The 26,547-nt window shown below is 39.7% G+C and overlaps 1 protein-coding gene across 1 annotated transcript in view; it reads right to left on the bottom strand.

The window, feature by feature from the left end:
- Positions 1-26,547, bottom strand: part of EXOC4 (exocyst complex component 4) — a 644,300-nt gene that overhangs the window by 195,897 nt on the left and 421,856 nt on the right. The window contains exon 11 of the mRNA XM_081038731.1: positions 195-414. Coding sequence (XP_080894857.1) covers positions 195-414 — 220 coding nt within the window. The remainder of the gene's footprint in view (positions 1-194; positions 415-26,547) is intronic.

The raw sequence follows: 26,547 nt of genomic DNA, 5'->3' as shown, positions 1-26,547 counted from the left end.
TTCTTAGAGATCTTAAGGAATTTCCATTATCTCTACATTAGTCCTACATTTCCCTAGTGCCAGTTTATTTCTTCATGTTTTGTCCCTGAAGATATGGAAACGGATGGTAATTCTTTAGTTTTCACCGGTGACTCTTGCCAAGGCAATGAAAACTGTTGGTAAAAACAATAAGTTCAAAGTATATTGGTACCTACCTGCAGGAGGGGCCGCTGCACGCCCAGCACCCTCATGGTGTCTGCGTTAGCAAGGATCTTCAAGGGGTCAGACGTCTTGGTGACGCCTTCAATCTCCTTGTTGATCTCAGCCAGGACTTGGCTGAGAAAGATGTCTTTGATGTACTCCGTGAGAAACTCTCGAAGAGGACACTGTTCGGTTGGGCCAAGTCCCAAGGCATGCTCGATTTCCTGAATAAATCTGGAAGACAGAGTAAAATGGTTGTTAAATGTATCAGAGAAACAGTTACAGAAATATGACAAAGCACACATGGGTATCACTAGGCTTTGGCTACTTCCATGGAGAGATGTGAGGAAATTCCCAGAATTCTTAACAAGAACTCTGTATTATCACTCTATAATATTCATCTATCTATATGTACTGTTGATCTATGTATACTATTCATCTACCTATATTTCTATGTATAGAGATACAGATATTTAAATATAAGCTGTTTTACTAATTGAATAGAAATAGGATGAAATACAAAACATGACTTCTAAACTAGAGGGGAAAAGGGGAAAATGTTTTTATTAATTAAAGAAGGAAATAAGAATAAAAGAAGCAGCACATGATAAACAGAAAACAAATTATGATGCAAATTTAAAATTACAAGCCCAAATACTACATAATTTTCATTGCGAACTTTATATATGCACATAGAAATACGAGAGAGAGAGAGAGAGAGAGAGAGAGAGAGAGAGAGAGAGAGAAAGAGAGAGAGAGAGAAAGAGAGACAGAGAAAGAGAGAGAAGATAAAGAAAATACTTTTAATTCATGACGATAGGTGAGTTGGGACGTTACGAAAGGGAACAGGCTGGGAGGTGGGTGGGAGCAGAGGAGAACTTCACCTTGATTTGTAATGATCTATTTCCTTTTAAAAACACTTAAAGCATATAGGGCGGAAAGTTAATCACTGTCAAAGCTGAGATGACTGTGCAGATGTTGTTTATATTACTCTTTGTACTTTTCTACACTGGCAGTTGCTGCTTTGTATGGCTCTGATAGGCACAAATTTAAGTTACTACAGTTTTGTTTATAACACCGATCCTCCAAAACCAAGGTTTAAATGCCAGTTGCCACAGGCATTAACTGTGAGTAGTGGCATAAAGTACAAACTTTGAGGCTAGCTCTTCAGATCAGAAATCTCTACGTGACTCAATCGCTGTTCGTCATGATCAGTGATCATGTCACTACTTTCCAAGTGTGTGGGTGACTGGTTACTGTACATCTGTTACTCAGTTCACGTACAGACGGCAGAGCATGTAGTTGTGCTGTCCCTTGGTCAGTGATAAACCCATGTGATATTTTACAAAGGATAATTAAAAGAGGGAATTGACCAAAAAAAGATAAAAGTACAGAAAACAAACAAACAAATAATAGTGTGTGTGAAATTTGAATTGAATGTCAGTAAATTTATAGAAATCTCGCTGACCATGGGATTGTGGACACAGACCCCATTTGAGAGGCAGGCGCAGCCAGAGTGAAGGTGAACTTGTTGACCTAAATAAGTAAGGAAAGTGGTTGTGAGAAAAGGGATGAAGGTGGTCCAGAGTAAGTGATACTGGCAGCGAAAAGTTTCACATTATAGAATTCTTGGAGATATTTCATGACAATGAAAAGCAAAGGATAAAATGCTGACAGTTGATCCAAACTTATTACAGAAGGAGGTCTGACATTTCAGCAAGGCGTAGAGAAGATGCTCATTGTGGATTGTCAATAGCAAAAAGAAGGTGGCAAGCATTGTTTACTCTTGATAAGATTTTAGCAATGAAATAAAACACTATTTCTCAATGCTTGTAATGCCACCGTGGACTCAATACATTATTAGTTTTCTTATTTTTCCATGTCTGTACACATTTATAACAGAGAGTTTTTAATGTTTCGATAAAAATTCTTAAAGTCATGGAACAGTTGTGGTTTTCCCCATTGATGAAGACTGCTGTGCAGGTAATTTTTACAGCTCCACAACGCTATGCAAAGCAAGGGCTGTATTATACTTAAATTTTTTCTCAATAAAAATCTAGAAGGAAAATGAAATCAAATGAAATAAAGCAAAAAAAAATGACTAATTGAGAAGACATTACAGATGACAGGGAAATAACTGAAGGAATTAGTAGAAAAATGATCAAAGGATACAAAACATTTACAGTGAAAGAAATACAATGGTCGTTAAACATAAGAAAATAGTCTTAACTTCACTGATAATGAGGAAAAAAAGTAAACTATACGGAAATGCTATTTTTTACATCAATGCATTGGTCAAATTCCAATTGTCTGAAAACACACTCTGTTGGCACAAGTATGGGGAGCGGGCATTCTCCTTTGTTGTTGATGGGAGTGGAAAATGGCACAACCCTTTACAAAGGGCAAGTTGGCACTATCATTCAAACTCACAAATGCATTTCCCTTTGACCCAGAAATCCTACTTCCTGGAAATTTTTTTGACAGTCATTTCTAAACATGATTACATAGATCAGTGCAGCATTATTTTAATGGCAAAAGACTGGAAACCACTGAAAACAAAAACAAAAACAAAACGCATCGGGGTTAGGGATTAAAGAAATCATGGTGCAGCGATTCCCAACCCCTGCCCCCAGCAAACATGGAAGCTTTTGATGCACTAACGTGGAACGATCTCCAGGATATACTGCTAAGTGAGAAAAAAAGCAAGGTGCAAACCAATATGTGTATAGCAGTATTTACTACACCGACTTTTGTGTAAGAATTATATATCTTCATTTGTTTATTTTATTATAAAGGCATCCTGGAAGGACTCACCAAACATTAATAAAAGCAGGGATGGAGGCGAGGTCTGGAAGAGGAGTGAGAGTGAGACTTTTCAGTTATAACTTTTTCGAATCATTTGATTTTTAAAAACCATGAATGTCGCAGCAACTCAAATAAAATTAAATTATAAAATACAAAAATTACCTACACATATCAAAGACTGTACTTCATAAACTGCTTTCTCACTAGAGCACATTTAAAGTTTGGTATATAAATGTCCCTTAAGTTTCGCTGTTTAGCCTAATAAAGAGTTTCCTTTACTTAATTAATAAATAAATCATGGTTAATCTTGCATATGACCAGTTAAACACTCCATTAACCTCTGGTGTGTGTGTGTGTGCGTGTGTGTGTAGGGAAAGAGGGAGTACATACAGAATTATTATAATGAAAAAGTAACCCAATGAATGCAGGAAAAAAAGTGGAACTCGAGAAGCCATGAGAAACAGCGTTGAGGCTTCATAACAGAGGTTATCAATATGGCGAGGGAAATAAAAGCATGACCCAAAACAAAATATAGTAAATCTTTACGAGAGTGAGTGGAAGGAGGCAGGGAAAAACAAAGAAGTACAAGTAGAGAGTTAACCATGGCCACAATTTGAAGATCCCCAAATCCCACATCCTGCCATGTTGACCCCTTCTGATCTCATTGAGAACCCAGGGAAGTCCCTCACCTAGGTGCATCTCGGTCTTCTTGGCTGGCCTCTGAAAGAACACCACTGTTATGAATCTGCTAATGAGTAAAGACAGCAGAGATCTTCCATCATTTTTTTTAATATTATAGGGATCAATCATCAGAATCCCTATTTATTCTTTTCACTGAGATTTAGAGAGTCTTCTGAGCACAAGGACTTCTTACATTTCCAAAAATCTTTAACACTTATTAGAACAAAATTTTTAGTAGTTAATCTGCTCCTAAACAGTGACAGAAGGCTCTGAATTACCCCCACTTCTTTTTTTCCTAGTCTCGCATCTGCCTTTCCTGTCTCTAGAAAAGGAACCAGCCCTGAGCAGCACTGATGGAGGAGTTCCCATCACACACAGCTGAATGATTTCTCCAAACACAAATCATTTATCCCCTAAAGCACACACGGCAGTTTAAAATGACACACCCAGGTTGATGCTGTCATCCCTAACTCGAGGGGGCCCATTTACCCTGTTTCCCAATCTGCTTCAGAGCTGTGGGAGCCCTCGCTGTGCAGAAAGCATGAGACACTTGAGAGAGAATGAAAGAGGAAAATTAGGGCCATCTCAGTTGCCCCCTTTGTAACTTCCAGTCAAAAATGGGAAGCAATTACATTCAGTGGACAAGTCACTTTTTCTTGGGTGGGAAGGAGACAGTATAAACACTTTCCTAGGCATCCAGGAGCAAACCAGACCCCTCGTCATGGCAAGAGAAATAATTTCCAGAAGGTTGAGTGGCCAAGAGCAGCGCTGAGAGGAGGGTTTCCTGAGTGAGAACCTTGAATGTACAGTCTTGGGCAGGTTGGGTAGCCTCTTGTAACCTCATGTTTGCAATCTGTAAAATGCACATGATGATGCATAGGATTGTTCTGATGAGTAAATGAGGAAAGAAAAATGAAGCACTCAGTCCAGAGGTTGATCCATAGTAACTGCTAAGTCAATGGTCGCTGCAGCTATTTGTATAACCAAAAAGCCCCACATGGCCAGCGGCCAAGGGTGAATTGCTCAATGCTATACCCTCAGTATCTAATATTATTTTGTGTCTAGCACATAGTAGGCTCTCAGGAAATATCTGGTGAGGAAAGTGTTGAATAAAATATTTAACAGATCCTTTATCTTCAACCCATAGTTACTGAATCTAGAGCATGTCCTCTCTGACACACACACACACACACACACACACACACACACACACACACACAATGCTCTTTTCCCAAGAATTCAGATTAGAGGTCCAAATAAAAAATAAAATAAAAAACTTAAAGAACGAAAGAAAACGTGGCCCCTATCGTCACTACGGTTGCCTCTTTACAGAAAGAGAATTACCCAGTCCTTGCTCACCTTCCCACATTGTTTTTTACTTTGCACATATGGTTGTTCACACTACTTTACATTCTGCTCCTTTGCAGAGTATGACAGACTCATTCCATCATGCTATAATGAACACAACATTACTAAACCAAATATCAATTAGCAAGTATTAATTCTGCCTCCTGGTTTTATTATAGGTAATCCTACGGTGAACATCTTCATTTTGTTTCTGCTGAAGTACTTCCACAAGTTATTGGGCATAGCGCCTCGTCATTTTCCAGGGGTGTGTCTGTTTTGCATCCCCCCAAATTCCCACAGTATATTAAGCGATCTGGTGAATGGGAGACAGGAGAGGTTCAAGGCTTAAAGGGAAATCATCAAAAAGCCCAGGTTTTCCAAAATGCTCCCCATCAGTCTCTGGAAGAAAGCTAGCACTGAATTTTTCACACTCATAAGAATCTCATTAGGAAGGAAAACACTCCACTTCAAAGTTAAGACGAACACAGATGGAACCCTGTCAGAAGGGTATTATCTCATGAAGTTCTTTCACACCCGGGATTTCTGATCCTTGTAAATGATGAGAAGGCAGACAGAGCCCAGGTCCATCTGTGTGTACAGGAAGAGAATGAGAATCAAAGGAAAGGAGCTACATAACACTAGATGTAGGCGGAGGATCTAATTACAGGCTTTTGAGGAATCTTACTCACCCAGCCTCCTAAACCTAAGGCTGTGAAGAAGGCTGCACCAAAAAAGAAGTAAGTAGGCAAGAGATTTTCATTGCATTTGAATGTCTAAAGCATGGGTCTTATTTCTAAAATTCAATATTGTTATTTGTAAATATTTAACCAAAGATTTTCTTTTCAGAATATCATCGACTAGGGAGCCTCCTAAAATACGGACATATTTTTAAAGTTACTCTACATTTAGTATGTGTCCTGTGGAATGCAAACGTGGGTGTACCCTACCTAAATTTCACTCAGCATTTTCAAAATTTTTATCTTTTTTATTTCTATGCAGAGAAATTGTGAACTAATTAAAATTTCACTCAAGCTTTCCAAGCCCTGGCTTAACCCAGCCTCCTCATTGCAAATTCCATTTCACTGTAAAGCTCCACTTCTTCCATCTTATCTCAGCCAAGAATTATGGCTGCTACCAGCTGGAAATATCCTTGAACACAGAGGGCCTTTAGTGTATTTTAGAAGTTGCAATGATATTTAGTCATTTGAAGAAAAATAGTTGCTCACAGTAAATATGTATTCCTTACATTCATACCTTCATGGTGTTTTTCAGTTCTATGGCCAGTATTATCAGTAATGGAACAAAACGATACCATGTGCCTCCTGATATGATAGAGGAAAACACAGCATCACTTCTCTGATATTCTTGCCAGAAAGGCAGAACTTAAACCCAACCATGGGAAAACGTCATCTTCCCATACCTCCCAAATACAAAACCAAAGGTGCAAATTTTCTGAAAATTCAAATTCAGAACTCTGGCTTTTGGAGCACAAAGAATGCATTCATGCTTGTCTCATGAATGGTTTGGCAGTGTTTATTGCTAATTACATTTTTACTGCATACATTTGTATATAATCAGTAGCATACAACAAACAATATTTTAGTTCTTTACACTGTGATGTTTCCTGACTTCGCTGTATATTATTTTGGTAGTTTATGCTGAATAATGTACACCAAATATTTATCGGAAAGGCTTAGGGGCTTTTCTCCTGATGCCATGTATTGGATTCAGTAGGAATGTGTATTTGTCCCTCTGACATTCTGCGTTCTGCAGGTTTTCTCAGCATTGCATTTCCAGTAATCTTCTAACCTAGTCTTGACTCTCTGCAGAGACGAACCATGCTTGCCCCCACTGAGAAGCTCTGGATCTCATCTACTGCATAATAGCTTTAAAGGCACACTTAAAAATCTGAATCATCTCCTGTCCCTCCTTTTAGTCCAAGGCTTCTATTTGAAAAGTTGCATGATATTCTAAGCCTGCAGAAGCTCTGTGTAAGTAGTCAAGCCTATTCAAAGGTAAGTCCCCACGGCACCCTCCTCACTGTGCAGTACTCTACTGTCACATTTAATACAAGTACTCAGTAATGTCCTACGACATGGATATTTATAAACGTATACATTAAAAACTCAATTGGCAATATACAGTGATACATTATTCGTGAGAGAGACGTGAACGCATTCTTTGTGCTCCAAAAGCCAGAATTCTGAATTTTATGAAATGTGCACCTTCGATTTTGTGTTTTGGTTTTATGGGAAAAGAATGCAAACAGCAGCAGTAACAAACCCCATAGCATGAATGACACGTGCATTACAAAGAGAAAATGAAATGACACTTGCCCTCAACATAAGTAAATCAAAATCATCGTTGGCCACAGAAAGAGAATGAAATACTGAGCGCCAAGTGCAGAACTTTCCCGGAATATACAGGCCCATGTAAAAAGATGCCAAGCAGCGCTAATACCAGAGTTCTGCGTGCAGATGACACTTTCTGCACCTCTCTCTAAGGAACATAGGAAACTTTCCTGAGAGTATACTCAAAGTCCCTACCATGCTTGATTTATATGAAAAAAACGTCAATCTACAATCCATAATGAAATCCATTCCCAGACATGAGCCCATCCTTGCACAAAGAACTGTGCCCAGTTAGCTGTACTCAGGTAAATGGGCCTTTGGAATCAAACCCAAGTGAAGCCACGCCAAAGTCCAGAGACAACTCAGTGTGCAGAGAGAGAAGACGCCCAGCAAGCATGGCTCCTATAAGACATGCTTCTTCCTTAGTTACTCTCAGAAACGACATTTAAGGCACAGAGCAAACTGAAAACAACTTGGGCAAAGAAGGAAAGGAGCCTCGGAGGAATTGATTGGAGATACGTTCGACTTGCTTGGATCAGAGACATAGTCAACGGACTCGAAAAACATCACCTAGAAATGATTTACAGGAGACGCATTCAGAAACAGCAGCAACAGGCATATGTAAGACCATAAATCAGTGGAACAGGAAAACCGAAGACAAATCCATTAAGGTGGATGCCCTTTGGAGCACATTTGCCTCTTAATTCCTGGGCACATCCGGAAAAGGCCCCCCCAACAGTCCGAAACTTTTCAGGCTGAGGGCGACTCCTCTTGTACACATTTTTCTGGGTAAAAATTCAAAAGAAACTCCTCATTGCAGAGCCTGATCACGTCCTCAGTCTAGGAGACAATTTGCTGAGCTAATGAAATAAAAAGGGATTTGGGTGCTCTTATTTGTAATGAGCGAAATTCACACCTAGGACCAGAGAAGGAAAAAGACCTGTGGAAGTTGTTAAGAAAAGGGAGAAAAGAATATGATCTACAAAATTTGAACTCTGCAGGCTTGTAAACAAATTTAACTGTAAAATGTCTCACCATGAGTATATTGCCAAGTGATTTTTGATGACATTTGAGTGTTCCCTCCAGACTGAAAAGCACTTTAGGTAAAAAAAGTAAGCCTGTTTAAAATGACAGCTGTTTAAATTTTTTTAACCATATAACTTGGAAATTGAAGTAATTCAAGCTCTAACCCTTAATACAAGCAATCTCTTTTTTTTTTAAACCAAAAACGCATGTAAAGAAATAGATAAGGGTTATTGATATAAAGCTCAGAGACAAAATGATAATCCTGCTTTTTGGAATTTTGTTTTTATCTTTTCCATTTATCTTATTTATAATATTAGGTTGGTGCAAAAGTAATTGCAGTTTAAAAGGTTGAAAATAATTGCAAAATCCACAATTACTTTTGCACCAACTGAACATTGTAAAATAACCTGTCCTTTATATTTCTTTTTAATAAAAGATAAGGCTATTTGAAAAATTTTCAAGAAAAATTGTGACTTATTACAAAATGTTTATTATATCGCCTGAAACTTATGTGTAATGTATTAAATATACTTCATTTTAAGTGTCCCACATCTGTTTGGCCTTTAGATATTTTCATGCAAGACCCAGAGGAATCTGGCAAATCTTCCACCTGTTGCTATGTCAGTAGAAACTGCACTAATAATTGCTTACATTTATTGGGCTCCTACCATGTCCTGATGGAAAAGCTTTACAAAGATTATTTTATGCAATTCTCACAATAACCCAGTGATGTCTGTGCTATTGTTATCTGCATTTTACATATCATGAAACTGAGTAAGTAAGAAAGTAACAGTGACATTAACAGCTGACAGTTACATTGTGTTTAAAATACGCCAGCACTATTTTAAGGCTGCTTTGCTTCCCTTACTCCTCCCAACACTATGAAGTAAAGTCCTTCTACAGTTGTCATCTGGAAGAAGAAATAATGAAGGCACACAAAGGTGAAGTACTCCCCCAAGGTCATATAGCTACTAAGTGATGGGGCCAAATTTGAACTTGGGTGGTTTGGCTCCAGAGGCCACGCTGGGCTGAAGCATCACTCCACAATGTTTATTCTAACGCCGCTGCCTCCCGGATGTTTGCTCTTCGCGTTAGGACTCTTGAGGGAGGCTGAAAGCAGAGCACAGTCAACAGAGGTCCACGTGGGAAGCCCTAGAGTGTGTGCTGACATCATGGAGCCTTGTGTGGATGGACAGGACCATGACACTGCTAACAAAAAAATGTGAATATAGCAAAAATCAAATTATTTCTCTTGAAATATAATCAATCTTATCTCTAGCTCTGACTTCTTTCCCCAAGCTTCTGACCTGCATTTCTAACCACCTGTTAGAAACTTTCAACTGGATGTCCTCTTGATCATTCAAACTATGTCTAAAACGGGACACATTATGGCTGTCCTCCAGTGTAATTTTAATTCACCCCTTCCCTGTCTCTATTTCTGGACCATCCTCATTTCAGTTACCCAGGCTGACCCTGGATCATCTTTTAATGTCTTTCTCTTATTTTCAGCTTTGCCACTTATGCAAGACTTCCAGACTTAGAGGCATTCTTTTTATGTTATCTTTTATGTTCACGCATCTATTCACTGTTCATTCTTTCATTGAGTTGAGAGTATTTATGGGAAGTCTACCGTACGCCATGTGCTGTGCTGGGGCCAAAACATCCACAGTGAAAGAATCGTGGCTCAGGGACGATCATTCCCACAGCACATGACATGAACGGTGCCCCTCCATCAGCTCCTTGCGGGAGCCTGGGCAGACCTCCCTGTGCGTCCATCCAGCACCACCACTCAGGCTTTTATTAAATGAGATGGTGTAGATGAATGAACAGAACTTAATGTAAGGTAATTTCTTTCCCAGGTCTCCCTAAACAATCTCCTGTTTTTTTTCCATCTTTGATCCCTTCTTCAGTTTATCTAACGCACAGCTATTATATTAATCTCATTAAGACATAGAATATATAACTACGTAGTTTCATGAATGCATCCGGGTTTCATCTTCTCGCCTCCGGGTCTTTATACATGCTGGTCCATTTGCCGAGAACATTCTCCCCATTGTTTACTGTAGACAGTGTTTGATAACTAGTAAGTATCAAGAAATAAGTCCAACATATTGTTACTCTACTCATTAGGAAATTTTGCTTTCTGTGTACTCCCTACATTAAAAAATAAACAAACAAACAAAACTCTATGCCTTTTCTCATATCTCTGTGGTCTACTTTTAGTCCATGTAGGCATTTTCTAAATCGTGGTATGTAAGTTCAAGTAAAGGCTTGAAAAACTGTCATTTTCACTATAACCCTCCTTCAAGGGCCTATTCAAAGCTCACTCACTCATCGTTTTCCCTGATCTCTTTAAACTACTTTATTAACTTGAACTACTTTACTTCATTACACAGCATTAGTCATTTCTCTCACTCTGTGTTTACTCTCTCCTATTAGAATTAAGCTCCTTCAGAGCAGCAGTTGCGTTTTGTGTATTTGTGAATCATACTTGAAGCACTTAACACGGTATCCAACACAATGGACACAGTTAACAGATACTTGACCAAACCATAATATTGTGTTTCTATCACAAACTATTTGGGCTTGTTTTAAAAGGCTAGTGTTTTGTAAAAGTGTTGTAAATGCACAGATTATTTTGAAGCTATGTTTTAGAGAATCAATATGGCAGGCTAAACAAGGTGAATAAAGAATAGAGATAGAGAAAGAACAAAGAGAAGGTTGTGCAGTGAAATGAGGCACGCAATAAAATGTATTAACATGAGGCATTTTTTAGGCGAACGATTAGCAAATCGAAACTTGGTCATTTTCCTGGTAATGTGGAATTTAGTGAATCTGGCCTACGCTGAATACTGCAATGACACGCCAGAGACTGGAAGCATTTCGTGTGTCAAAAACACAAGTGACAGTCTGCTGGGATAAAATTATAGTATGTGTTTGTTGGAAGAGACTGGCTGGCCACTTGATTCTCGTCTTCACTGTTCCTCAACAGAATGCATTTTACTATATTTAATAAGTGAATGCTTTGAAAAACTCAGTTCTGAATGATCTCTGATGAGCCTATTTGGCAGCTAACGTTGTTCCTGAACTTAGATTATGTCTCTTATCCCACTCTTATGTTTATTATCATATAATTAACTGCCAGCCTGAATGCAAAGTGTTGTAAGAAAAAGTGGCTGGAAAATAGTGAGCGATCCCCTAGGCAACAGACATTTCCTGTCCCCTAAACTTTTCTGCGAGTCACAGACATTTCCTGTCCCCTAAACTTTTCTACTTGTATCTCCTTTGTTCACATACTTGATTATTTCAATTAAGCCATGATAATCTTCTTGTATCACCGTTGTTTCTTTTCTCAGCTCCCACAGCCACACATTCCCAGACCAATATGTATAATTATCTTGCAACAATATTCGCAAAGTTATATTCCACAATGGCTCAAAGTTCTCCTCAAATATACCTCCTACAGAGCTGTTTCCTATTTGGAAGCAATTATCGGATTTCTAGAGTCTCACTTTTGGCCAATTTATTGTCATATTATACTCTCAGGGTTTCAACATGACAAAATGGGTTGGAGTAACAGCAACTTCATATTGAAAGTGAATGAAGCTAAACATTTTTAAGCCATCTCATCTGGCATTCTACTATTACTGTCTTTCTTTTCAGAGGCCTCGGAATCATTTCTGTCTTATAGATTCATTAAAAAGGTCCACTTACTATATAGGAATTAAAGACTTCATCATTCCTACCATTCTATGTTATTCATGTTTTCACTTCTTCTGTCAGGCTAAATAAATGTTTAAAAATTCTGCTAAGAGACTCACAGACAGAGAGAACAAAATGATGGTTGCCAGAGGGGAAGAGGGTGGGGAGGGCAAAAAAGAGAGAAGGGAATAAGAGGTACAAACATCCAGTTATAAAATAAATAAGTCATGGGATGTAATGCACAGCATAGTGGAAATAGTCAATAGTATTTTAATAACCTTGTGCACTGAAAAAATATTATGCTAACAAATCTGAAGCACAGAAAAGTATATAATTACATATGTATATGGAATAATACGGGGGAAAAAGCCTCCTGTGTAGCCAATGATTTGTAGGTGGATATCAATCAATCATATAGGCATTAAAGTGATGGGATATACAACATTTCCAAAGAAAAACTAGACCCTATAAAAGAATTTCAATTACAATACGATCAGTTCCTGCAGAACTGACATTCCACTGGATTATGTTGAAGACAAATACCTAAAACACACAGAAGACAACGCAGCGGCCCACCAGTTAGGGTCTGCAATCAGTGAGTTATACACTTGGGCTGATTCTTATTACGAATTGCAGCTGAATATGCAGGAGACATAAAAACTCTGTAGAAGTAGTTAGAACATGGAAAAAAACCTCAATGTAAGCTCTGGTTTCATCTAAGAAATGTCTCCTGTTTTCTTTCTTTTGAAAAGTTTTTCAATTACAGTTGACATTCAATATTATAATAGTTTCAGGTGTACAGTATAGTGGTTAGACATTTACATAACTTAGGAAGTGATCCCCCATTAGTCTAGGACCCACCTGACACCATACATAGTTATTACGATATTACTGATGATATTCCCTATGCTGCACTTTACATCCTCATGTCTGTTTTGTAACTGCCGATTTTACTTCTTAATCCCTTTGAAATGCCTCCTGTTTTCAAAGCAATGAGAAAAAAATGTATGGAATATATGCCTTATCATAGCACAAATATGAAAGTACATTTTAATGGAAAAAAATATTTCAGGAAACTACTTTGTGTCATGTGAAACTTGTAAAAAATTTCTAGCCCATCATAGTGGCAGACGGTTCCCTCTGATAATTTATTTTCAACACGATAGCAGACATAAAATTGTCCATTTTTATCAGGTCGACAATGCAAAATTATGGCCAGAGGTATGGCAGCCGCAGGCACAAGAGTCAGTTTTGCATGTAGTATTTATGTATTCAGATTGCTACTCTGTGCATTCATGTTTAGTAATACCTTTACATGCTTTTACATTATTTCCCACGTGCATATCTTGTTTTGGCAGCTATAGATTAGGTTGGTGCAAAAGTAGTTGCGGTTTTCGCATAATTTTTAACCTGTGAAACTGCAATTACTTTTGCACCAACCTAATAATAAACTCCTTTTGGACAGGAGGTATTCGCTGTATTTCCTCTCTTTTTCAACATAGTCATGTATACAAGATCCCACCAATAATCTGCAACATGACAGTAAACTTCCCAAACACCTAACCAAATAATTCAACTAACCGTTACTGACCAGGGAGCCCTAGCTGCTAGAAATGCCAAGTGCAGTAACTCAAGTGGATGAAGGATAATCTCTCCTATGTGTCACTCATGCTCACACTTATAAAGGACTCGCACACACGTGAACCTCACTCTGCTTTGAGGGCTGTTCTTCCAGCGATAGTCATTTGCATCTTTACCAAGGAAGAAGCTGAAGTTCCGCTAAGGTAAGGGATTTGCTGAAGGTCACACTGCTGTCAGGTTTTAAGATGGTATCTGGGTCTGGCTCCAAATCAGTCCACCCGTCTTTCTTCTACACCATGTACTGAAAATAAAGGCCAAGCCCATAAGCATGGGAATTCAGAAGAAAGTAAAATCGATGGTCACGGATTCAGTAATTCTAGCAAGTTTTCCAATGAGTTCATTTCCAAAGATGGAAAGGTATGCTTTCCACAGCTAAGTTTTAGATTTTTGATAGTTTTAAAAACACTGGCAAAGTCAAACCCATCCAACTTTGTTGGGAAAATGAGTGGGCAAGATGCACGTGTAAGAACAAGTGATATAAACAACAGGAAACTACTGTTGATGTGTTTCTGTCTATGGGACATGATCCCCAAACATGCTATGGCGTGACACCATGCCGTACACAGGTCTGGGAGCCGTGAGAAACCTGGGATTTCGTGAAATTCAAACACAGTGTTAGGCCAAGCACAAAATCTGCATCTTTTGCCTCTCAGTTCAGTGTTCTATTCGTCAATGACAAAAGTCAAAGAGTAATTAGACTATGTGGGTTTCTCTTTAACCTGATTCGCCATTTCTCCTAACAGCACGATTACCCTGCTAATGAGATTAAATTTGGTTTAACTGGAGGATGATTTCACAGCAGAGCCCTCTGGGACGCCCGTTCCCATGGGATCCATGCTTCTGGAGATGTACCCACCTAACATTCATTTGGTTTAATGAAAGCTAGACATACCGTGTTTCCCCGAAAATGAGACCTAGCTGGACAATCAGCTCTAATGCGTCTTTTGTAGCAAAAATCAATATAAGACCCAGTCTTCTTTTATTATAAGACCGGGTATAATATAATAAATATAATGTAATGTAATATAATATAATATAATATAATATAATATAATATAATATAATATAATATAATATAATATAATATAACAATATAATACCAGGTCTTACATTAATTTTTGCTCCAAAAGACACATTAGAGCAGATTGTCTGGCTAGGTCTTACAAACACGGTTAGAACTGGGCCTGCACAGTTGCAAAAAACACAAGGGCTTTTGTTTACATTGACAAGGAGCCCCATTTAGTCAATCTGAATCTTCCTAATACCCAATGAAATATTTATTAATGAGCATCAGCATAACAAGTCTGAAAGTGTTATTTGCATTAATTTAAATCATAAATAATTGAAGGCAGATTTCATTGCATAAGTCACGTTTTTTTTCAGAAAAAAATCCTCAATGGCATGCTGAATAAAGAGAGACCGTTAGGGAAGAGAAATGTATTAGTATTTGAGGGCGGTAGGTGTTTTGCATACCCTTGAACTACATGGATTGTTTCTCAATAATATATAATTCATTACCCTGTTATATTCATCTCAATAGCGGTACAAGAATGACACACTGATAATTTTTTCTTATTTCTGTTGGTCAGGATTATAGGGACTGTAGCTGTGCTATTCATCAGGTTGGAACAAAAATTAGTTCTCAGCAGATCTGGGTATCCACTTATTCACTCAGTGAGCAAACGTTAGGTGTGCTTACTGTACGGCAGAAACCACTAGAAGAATGAAAAATGGGACAAAACAGAACTACTCTTAAAGACAGCTCAAGCTAAAGGGATGTTGAATCTGAAGCACAACGCACACCCTGTTAGTGGTCATGAAATAAATTTAAAGGGTTGCAATCAGCACATAGAGAGATGGTGGTGGAGCAGTGGGGGGTGGGTGGGACTAAATAGGATAGAACATATCAGAGCGCACTGCATATATTAATGATAAATATTGGTTTGTCTTATTTATGTGCATTTATTTATTAGTTGTTTGTTTATTTCCGGTTGTTTAAACACATACATGTAAGAGTATACCGAATCTTGTCTTGGTGTAAAATATAATGTTTACTGTGAAAAAATGGTATGAAAGCAACTGATCCAGAGGGAAGAGAACTTGAGAATTACACCCTAGAAAGGCTAACAGGCTAAAGGTATGGACCACATTGCAGTTTGTTTGCATATGTATTCCCTACATGATTCTAGGTTCTCTGAGGGTAAGATACTGACTGGTTGGCTTTATCACTGCATACCCTTCAGTGCCTAGCATAGGGCGCTGCCAGAAGTTCAGTGCAAACTTCCTACATGAAGCTGTAAGTTAAGCTGACTCTGAAAATGGCCAAGATGTAAACCAGCCAATTTAGGGCTGTGTTTAGCTGAGCATATGTAAAGAAAATATATATTCATTTGCTGTTGGCCAGTGTTAATGATCATTTTATGCTTGTATCTCTCTACCCATGACAATTAAGAGCTAATTTTATTTGTGCAAGCTCTAATTAATTCATAATTTTGAGTCTCTACCTTTAGAAAGTATTCATAAATTACAAACAGTATTGCTGCTAAGACAAATTTTTGACTCTTATTAGTTGGGTATGCTCTGGTACAGGGGGACGCAAGTAGGCCTATTGATTATTCATAAAGAGCAAATATAACATACTCAACCCAGAAGAGAACATAAGCATGAAGGGATGCTAGTAAATTACGTCTCACTCACAGCAAATAAGAGGAAAATCATTTCCAAATGCAGTTCATGTCTCTCATCTCATTGCTCCCCTTGGAAATTAGCACGGTGATAAGTAGCATTGCTAAGAAAGCAATAACGAGTGGGAAAAGAGCCACCTTCATGCTCTCTGATCTCCCTGGCTCCACACACCACAGCTTCATCGCCGGCCCGCACTGTGTGAACGTATCCGGTGGGTGTCTGCCATGCAGGCTGCGGCTCTGCTAGGTGTCAGGTAACATTATATTTTTCATCTTGAAAAAAGATGTGTTTGATCAACCTTTGACCTCAAGGCTGAGTCATTCCATTCTCCATGGTTATTTATGTAGTTGTAACACCGGAAAGGAACAAAAGGATGAGACGATCTTAAAATTTTTCTGTCTTGCTCTTTGACTCAAGAAGTTATGCATATGTGACACTTTGTAGTATTGTTACTAGAGTATAGAAGATACCTGCCTGTTAGGTCGCCACCCTGGGAACCTAATTAGATGTTTACACTGTCACCTAAACCTTGAAAGAAAGCAATGACCAGGGAATGTCCAAGAAATGTTTCCATGAATAAACTTCTCTTTGACTATAGTTCCTAAGACTGTTTGAACTTTTGAAACAAGAGTAAGAAAACCATATCATCAGAAGCCAGAAAATTCAGTGCACTGATATTACTTAATAATATGACTATTACTTAACACTTTTATGAGGAAAATAAAAGGGACGTTATTACAACAAAACAGCAAAACTTTTGTTCTTGGAGTTGTGAACCTTTCCCTTAAAGCATCATAAAGAGAACCAAAGTGATTATTCTAGGTCTTGATAGAGAGAAAGAAGACTCCTTTCCTCTTTGGTCAACTAGTTCTCTAGGAGAGGGTGTTATTATAATAATGCAGGAGGAATCAGAATAATTGGAAACTGGATCACTGAAAGAAATACTTATTTTCAAATGGACAAGCTATACATACACTTACCTATCTAATATAAATATGATTTTAAGAGAATTCAGAAGGGATGGAAACTAAATAATAATGACGTTTCAAATCTGACTTCAGAATTTTGGAGTCACTTTCATATTCATCACCTAATCTAATGCCACCATTTTACAGTGGTACGTTGGCACTGTTATCTGGGGAAGTAATGTGTTTCACTGTCAGTTTAAATTTAGAGAAGGAAGAAAGAATATAGGATGGATGGATGGATAATAAAGTATATTTCAAAAAGCTATAGCTACCTGATTCACCAATTTCTTGATATTTAACCTGCTCCTATGAATGTGCATTATTACCTTTAAATTGCTTTAATGAGATCAAGTAAGGTGAAAAGACAAGAAAATCACCTGCACACCAATCCAATCACTACTCATATGACTGGTCTGTAGTTCTGGCCTATATCCTGTTCTCCCAGATTATTACAACTGTCTCTGCACAGGTCTCTCCCACTCCCTCACTATCTACCCAGTGTTTCACCACCAGATTAATGTACGTGAAAGATTGCGTGCACAGTGATATTCCATTTTTCAAGAACCTTCAATGGCTTCTACTTCCATCACATGAATCCAACATTCCATCTCTGGTTTTCATGGCCCTCCTATGACCTTGCCCCATTCCTTTCTCACATCTCTGCGGGATGCTTATTTACTTATTATTTCACAAGAATCCAAAACCATTCCTGCCCTGGACCTTTCATTCTCGTATGTTTTTCTACTCATTCAGAACACGCCTCATTTCGGTGAAGTTTCAGAACATCAGCATTTAATATAGATGAAGTCAGTGATACATGGGCTGAGAGAGGGCAACGCAAATATGGCATGTGGCCTGCCATTCTACTTGATGAGACTATGTCCCGGGTGAGCAGGACAGGAGACACCAATCCAGGGCCCTTGATCAGACTGAGCTACTGGCTACCTCTGGGGGTGTCAGCACCTCGCTCTTCTGAGTGTGACTATGTAATCTAGTATTTTTTAAATTACTTTTATTGGGGTGACATTGGCTAGTAAAAGGATAGAGGTTTCAAATGCACAATTCTGTATTACATCATCTATAAATCCCATTGTGTGTTCACCACCCAGAGTCAATTCTCCTTCCATCACCATATATTTGACCCACTTCTCCCTCCTTCTACCACTCCCCTCCCCCTTTACCCTCTGGTAACCAGCCATTAAACTGTTGGCTGTGTCTGAGTTTTTGTTTCTTTGTAATCCAGTATTTTACAATATGTATTTTTAATGCACTATAATGCCTGTTATTCACAAGGTGAATAGTTCTTTTGGAGCTTAACCACAGAGGGGAGAAGCTGGAGAAACATGTAGCTGCACTGTGTTTCCCACGCTGAGAGACAGCAGTTCATCTCTGACCTGCTAAGTGATTTCCGTAGGTAATCACGATGCTATCCAATTTTCACCTCAGGTGGAGAAGTAGATTCTCACATCCATATAGGACGGGAGCGGTTTGACATAGCCTATCTAAATTCCGCCTGTCTTTTAAAAGCTCAGCTTCAGGCCTATTGTCTCTCCCTCTCTTCCCCAGCTTTCCTAGTCCAAGGAATGTGATTCTATGTTTATACCTCACCTTTCACTGTCCTCTTTCTTTCTCAGGTAATCATCTCTTCCCAACTCTATTTTCATTTCTCTGAGGAGAGACGGTGCTTTTATTTTTCGGCATGTCCCATGGTTGCTAACGCAATGTGCCACTCCTATTAAGAAGCCGTGGTGTGATCTCCTGGACGGCGTGGTGTGCAGAAGAGAGCACAGGGTTTGGGGTCCGACAGGGCTGGTTGGAATCTCAGCTCCCGGATGTTTAATTACAGGACACCCCCCTCACCCTGCAGCCTCTGATCTACACCTGGGTGAATAATACCTCCCTTGGGGGGTTACTGTAAGGTTGGCAGTGATGTATGTCACCCAGTGTATGTAAGCAAAGTGCCCCAAATAAAGGGACACTCACTATATGGCAGGGACTATGTCTGACAATTACTTCACTGGTTCATTGATTTGTAAATGTGATAGAGTATTTGTGTCATAAAAGTTCTGTCACCACTAAGTCTCTTTAAGTAGGAATTTTTTTGAAACTTTTAATGGCTCTGTAATCACGGAGATCTCTAGAGCCCTCTTGGAACTTACTAACAATATCTTATGTCTATATATTGTTTAGGGTTTATAACATCCTTTTATACATATTATCAATCTTTCCTAACTCGCAAACAAGAAATGATGGGGATCTTTATCAGGCAAAGGAAGCTGGCAGCACCTGGCATCTTGGTGGTAACATTGACAAAATGCTTACAATGGACTCTGGGCCTCTGGAAGTGCTTGTCCTTCTGCCTGGGAGGCTCTTCCTCCAGGTGGACCCAGCTCACTTCCGCCAGGTGTCTGCATAGGCAGAACCCTCTGAAGATGTTCAAGGAAGGCGTGCCATCTACAAGAGCTCCCCCATCACTCTCTATCCCATGTAACTGCCTCTTTTTCTTTGTAGAATTGATCATAATCTGATACACCACATACATTTGCGTGCTTATGTTGCATGGGCCTCACTGGAATGGACGCCCCACAGGGGCAGAGACTTAGGTTGGGTCATGGCTGTCTACTTAGAAAAGTACGTCACACACTGCAGGCGCTCTAGAGATCCTTTTGAATAGCTGTTAACTTGTAGGCTCCTGTCTAGTTCTTTCCATGAACATCAAGGCCTAGAAACTCCAGGAGGTTAGGATTCTCACTGAACCAATTACGGAATGAATGGAAGCCACATCTTTACTACTTCTCCCCCATTAGATCCATCTCTGCTAGTTGTCTGCAGAAGCAAAAGGCTCCAGAGCCCAGTTCTGCTTCCCAACTCTCATGTTTAGCCCATCCCACGTGTCCTCTGTCCTCCAGTGGCGCCAGACAGGAAAGCTGGCATCTGTGAAAGAGAAAAGGTGCTTAGGTCACACGGCTCGAGACCTCGTCACCTTTCTTTAATGCCTCTTTAACACTACTGGTTGATGATCACCTCTAAAAAGAAAAGAATACAAGTCTAATGACATTACTTGGGCAGAACAGCTTACATTTTTCTTTTGAATTATCACCAGTAGCACATTCTTGCATGTTCAAATCCTGCAGCTCTCAATCTGGCCCCCTGTAAAAAGTAACATATGCTCACAATAAATCTTTAAAATGGCTCTATTAATAGAGTGGCTGTGGTGACAGTTTTATAAATGGGCCCCATCTTTATGCAAACTGTGTTTTATTAGATTGCATTATAATGATTTGTAATAAGAATACAGCGATGAATTCTGAGAGAAGGAACTCCGAATGTCCCTAAGCCAGTGAGGGATTTCAAAGCCCATGAATTCTGTGCGGCAGCCGCTGCATTCGGGAACAACAGACATCATCAGATTAGTTTGGCTACAGTTGTATGCTTCTCTGCCTGCTTTTTCCAATCAGATAATAACAATCTAATAACTGGCTTTGTGTCTGTCAATCCAATTATGTCCTATTTGGGATGTGCTGACACTCCATTACATCGGCAGACAGATGGCAGGGTCTTGCATTACCCTCCGACTGAATAATTAGCTTCCTGGGCACATAACTAGGGAAGGAGCCCATTCTGACAGAATGCAGTCAGGTGTCTTCCAAGTAAAACCAAAGACACGGATCACTACAAATAATCGTGTTAGCTTAATGTTATGTCGATGCCATGCCTACAACACGCAAAGCCATCTAGTTTATCCTTCGAGTCAACTTAGGAGCCCCTCTGGGCAACATTGATCAGGAGGGCGGCCCTCTGGCCATATTTCCACGAGAGCCCTTCCACCCCTTAAATCTTATTGGTCTCCATTCCGGAAAATAAAATACAGCCTCTGTCTGGGCTCCAAATGATGTTGTCACCCTGGGAAAGCAAAACTGTTCTTTCACCTGACCTGATCTCATTAAGAAATTAAAGGAGTACGACACTCACTCAAATAAGTTGCCTATGGAGAAAGTGAAATAGAATCTAACCTAAAATTTTTAGGCGACAGGACTAGGTGCCTATGATAAATTAAAATGCAATCATAAGAATTTTAATGAAGTCATCCTATAATTATAAATCTTCATAGGATGCTTATAACACAATTAAGAAAAAGGAATTTAAAAGGAAGCACCACCATATGTCTTCCATATTCCCAACTCTATTTACCATAATGATCAGCGTTTAACAGGTGTTCCATAAATTCTCTGTAAATCAACTTACGGGTGTTTTAAAGAAGTTTTTAATAGTCACGATGATAATTTTTTAGAAGGAAAAACTGCAATACAGTCGGTGAAATTAATGCCTCCAAATATAATAGGAGTTTACTACTAAGAACCTACGTGGTTAACCTACTAAGACCCTTTTCCGCTCCTTTGCCCTCCCGTAGCTTTGTCACAAATGTCTCACCGTCATGGTCAAACTCTAATTAGATTTTTGGCATTTCACACTTTCAGTGGGTTAGAGCAGGAGTAAAACAAGCAAATTAATATGGAGACAACATGATGTCATGGAAAGAATATAGCCTGGGAATGGAAAGATCCAGATACCAGCCTGGCTGCCCTGTTTGTAGCTGTGTAACCCGGGGCCTCAGTTTACTCATTAGCTGCACTTTACAGAGCCTTTGAGTACAGTTCTCACACTCCATGATTCAATATGGGGTGCTGGCCTGCTTTGGCCTTTTTTCAGCATTCCTCATTGCGAAGAGCAATCCCCTCCCGGCCCCAAAAGGGACCTATAATATCACTGCTATCTCACTATGAATATTCATTTCCAAAGGCACAAAGACTAATAAGCTACAGCTGCAGAGAACAGAGGGTCAACATACTAAAACAGCACTAAAAGCGGGGACACATTAGTGTATTGAACCACTACAGCGGACGACGTTATAGCACTTTAATGAGGACTGTACTTTTTTCATGGTTGTGGTTAAAAGGAGAAGCAGGCCCATTAACCATTCTTCTCCTTTTCCTAAGTGTCTTCATTCCTTATTTATTGAGGGAAATAGTTATAGTCAACAGTAGTTCTACGAGAGCTTGCTCGTGTAATATCTGATTTTTTTTTTTTTTTAAGTTCTTTGAGTACACGGTCTCTTCAATCAAACACGTAAGAGATCACTCGCAATGAGTAGCTGCCTTGAAAGCCAGAGATTAGCCTGGGAGACGTTGCCTCAGTGCAGCCTGAGTCCTGCTGCCTAGGAAGAGAAGGCCATCGGTGGCAGTCGCTTGTGACACATGCAGGCTGTTATCAACGGTCTGGACAGCTTCCAAGGAAACTAATAAAATGATGGAAGGAACGCTTGGGCTGGGAGAATCGAAACCTGGAAGAGGTGAAGGTAGTGCCTGTCGAGTGCTGGGACAACGGATGGGACAGCCCCGTCACGAAAGTGCAAACTCGGGGAAAAGGTGATTTCCTTTAGAAATTTTACAAACACTGAAAAATGAAGTGAGGATTCCAAAGCAGAAGTGGTAGGTCCTACCCCCAGGCTGGGAGGAGGCCAGGGAGTGTGGATGCCATTAGTACAGGTGACAAGGGGCGAGGCTGCCAGTGGCTTTCTGAAGCAATTCACCATTTCAAACGGGAGAGAGACACTTAGTCTCCGACTCACCTGGACAGCACAGGTGAAATACCGCCCTAATTACTGAGGGCACCTGAATGTATCCCTGACGAGCTATTTTTCCAACTAGGAGTCAAGAATACTAGAAACCCGCTGAAGGATTCAAAGCTGGTTATAGAGACTAGAAGCAGAAGCAGAAGTAAAAAACAAAACCATTCAGGGGCAAAATCCTGGGCGATATGTATGAGGAGGAAATGGCTTCCCAAGCTCAAGGTTCCTCAAATCTAACTCTTCAATCCATTTCAAGAAAGCCTAAGGAAGAAAAGACCTACGAAATACGAGGGGGACACTTTCATTGTCATTAGGAAGATACCGTAAAGCCAATAGCCCTTTAGGAATTGTTTATTTGGGACTCAGTTCAAAACTGATGTGAGGTACCTCATCAATACAGCCACAATCCACAGAGCACGACCGCCTGTTAGTCTCCTCAAAACACCAGAACTAACGTCATCAATGAAGATCATAAAATGAGGTGAGCAGGCTCCTGCCTCAAGCTCCTCTGAGGATTTTGAGGCTCTACTTTTATTAAACATTGTCATTTGCCAATCAAACACACTGCGCTTGCTTTCCTAGTAACTGAGACATTTTCCCAGGTAAAAAAGAAAAAGGGTGGGGTGGGGTAGGGTGAAGTGGGAGAGATTGCCTCCAAAAAGGCATGTGAATGTCCATCTTCACCTTTCTTTCCTGCACCAGTCCCTCCAGTGCTCCAAAAGCAGAGAGCACTCTGGGAAGACAGCTCTCCATTTGGCTGTCTAGACCAACGAGCCTCCCAATCCATTCAGACCACCTCAGGTTGACTTCTCCTTTGGATGCCTCCTCTTGAAGAACTATAAGTGCATATTATTTTCATATACCTATTTCAGAGCATCAAAATTGTCTCACTTTCTACAGTTCCATTTTCGGATAAAAATGCATGTTCTACAATAACTCCACTTATGTCTTCATCATAGCATAATAATTTAGATTTTTGTTCCTGTGAACAATTTTATTCTACAGCAGGTTTTTTTATTTTTCTTCATTTTCTATATTCTCAAAAAAAAAAAAAAAAGAGAAAATGCCTTAGTTGTAAATAAAATAATCACTTTTTTATGGACCATGTGAAAAGCACCTTTTGGGGCGTTTTAAAGGACGAAACAGTAAGGCTGTTTAATTCTGATCTGAGTAGAAGCAAATGTGAAAGCCCTCAAGAGGACATCAGAAACCATGGAAGGGACAACAAATGGCAGCAGATTCCTAAACCAGGTTCTTCACCTGGGGTCTGTGAGTCGCCTGATGCGGTGTGTAAGACTTCACGGGCCTAAGCATACAAGGATCTCTTTAGGCTCCACAGCTGTCCTCAGATTCTCAAAGGGAGCTATATAATCACCCCAAATTCCCTAAGCCACAAAATTCCTCTGAAAAGAGTCTCATCTGCATGTGGAAAAATAAAAGGTTCAATTCAGTTTCCACTTATCATACATAAGAATAAAAGGAAGCAACAAGAGAGGTAGTTTTATTTAGAGCCACCCATGTTTGATTTCTAAATCTCAGACAACAGTCTGATTTCATAAAGATGAAACATATAAAGAAACCTGGTCTGGTTTAGACAACAGTTTGTGAAGGGAAGGCTGTGGACCAATAGTTCTAGCTTCTAATTCTGACCCTGTCGCCACCCTGCCGCTCAGCTTGGGGCCAGCTAATTAACTTCCCTGGAACCTGGGGCAGAACTCTTGGCGGCAGTTTACATATCCAGAACTTACTTTACTAATTCACTCTCACTGAGAGTTTGTTTTGAAATATTTGTAACTAACTCAATTCTATTTATTAAACAATAAATTATTTCTCCTTCCTAAAAGCAATCCAAGTTTATGTAACTGCCAAAAGAACTTGTCATCAGCTCTTCTACCCATTTGTCCAACCATCCAACCAACACATCTTCAGTTCCCAGCACGCATGAGGTCCCATTCGGGGAGCTAAGGACACGTGACTGAGTTAGGCAGGTCCAGGCCCTGCTTCTTTGGAGCCTACAGGAAGTGCCATACCTGGAGTTGATGTAACTCCAGCCAAAAGATAAATAAAACTTTTCGTAATTTTGCAGCCATATCATGAGCACATCCATATTCACGAATATAGTGAAAATAACTTGTGAAGCTTATCACCAGCTTCCCAGACGTCGTGGAGCTGGGACTCCTGGACAGTTACTGGTTGACTGAGATCAGCTGTCAGACTCCTGCTGGTTCGAAAACATTACCATCTCAGCATTCTAAGTGGAGAAGAGAGGATCTCCAGCTCGATATGGGTCCTTGATATCCAGCCCTTATAAAACTCATACTTCAGTGATGAAAATATTCCCACATCTCCACAATCTACAGAAATGTCTTCTTTTACGGAAGCCTAATTATGTCTACAACTAAAGTAGATATTTATACTGATAATTCAACTGATGTACAGCATCCTCCATGCTTCAGAGAGTTGAGTTTAAATGGCTTTTTTGATTACTAATTATTTTCTAAGTGGGTTTAATGCTTGTGAAGGCTACTGGGACCACATGCCTGAGAGTGAATGTGGTTTATTTGACAGGCAGGTTCCCAGAACCCCAGTCACATGCAGCATGAACACCTACCTGCAAATCTGAGTCTGGAAAGGCCTGTTTTGTGACGCTGAGGAATATCTCAGTCACGATATCGTCCCTTCAGTTACTGGCTACTTGTAAATGTCAAGCAGGAGGATAACCCAGCTTTAGCGATAGGGAATGAATGATATGAAGAATTTGCCTCATGGTTTATTTCAAATGGAATGCATGTGGCCACTCCCAAAAGAAAAATTGCACGAATAGGGCTGACCTGTGACCTCGTAATAAAGGCAAATCACTTCCACATCGTTTCTACCAGTTGTGTAAGTTCTATCGCGCCGGTGTGGTTTCAGGTGTTACTGTAATCACCCCCATCATTGCAGGAAATTGAGTCATGTTTTCCCATCATTTGTTTCGGCCCACTCAGAGCTTAGCAACATGTAAGAGCCCCCAATGGGATGGGCAGAGACTCATTAGTGGCTTATAGCTTTAGGACTACGAAGCAACGTCAGGGAAAGACATCTCTCAGACTTTTCCAGTGAAAATCAATTCATCAAATTCTGTTCCTGTCTGTAAACTACTGCATGCTCTATGGCTCCTGAAAAAGCTGTCTCTCCTCCAGGGTGGGGTAGCTCAGCAGCCTCTGATTCATCGACCATATTGCAGACCGTAAAGTGGGCTGGCTTCTGCTTCTGCTGGGAAGAGCAGGTTGTGTTAGTTACGTGCTCATTATTTACCAGGCTGGAGGCAGCGTCTGATTCCCTCAGGAGCCTCCGAACACTAATAGGGTCAGGTTTGTTCCATAAGAATACATATTTCTCCTAATTATGTGGTCAATGGGCTGAAGATTTCACCATCCAGAAAAAGTGGCAAGGCCCTGACACTTTAAACTCAGTGATCGATACGTTGACTATATCTAAGAAGAAGCATTAGAAACTAAATCAGTACGCTATGGTTGTGATGGTTAAAATG

Source organism: Rhinolophus hipposideros (genome assembly GCF_964194185.1).
Source record: "Rhinolophus hipposideros genome assembly, chromosome: 25".
NCBI classification, from domain to species: domain Eukaryota; kingdom Metazoa; phylum Chordata; class Mammalia; order Chiroptera; family Rhinolophidae; genus Rhinolophus; species Rhinolophus hipposideros.
The sequence above is the reverse complement of the archived record's forward strand: the minus strand, read 5'-3'. Positions and strand labels throughout refer to the sequence as shown.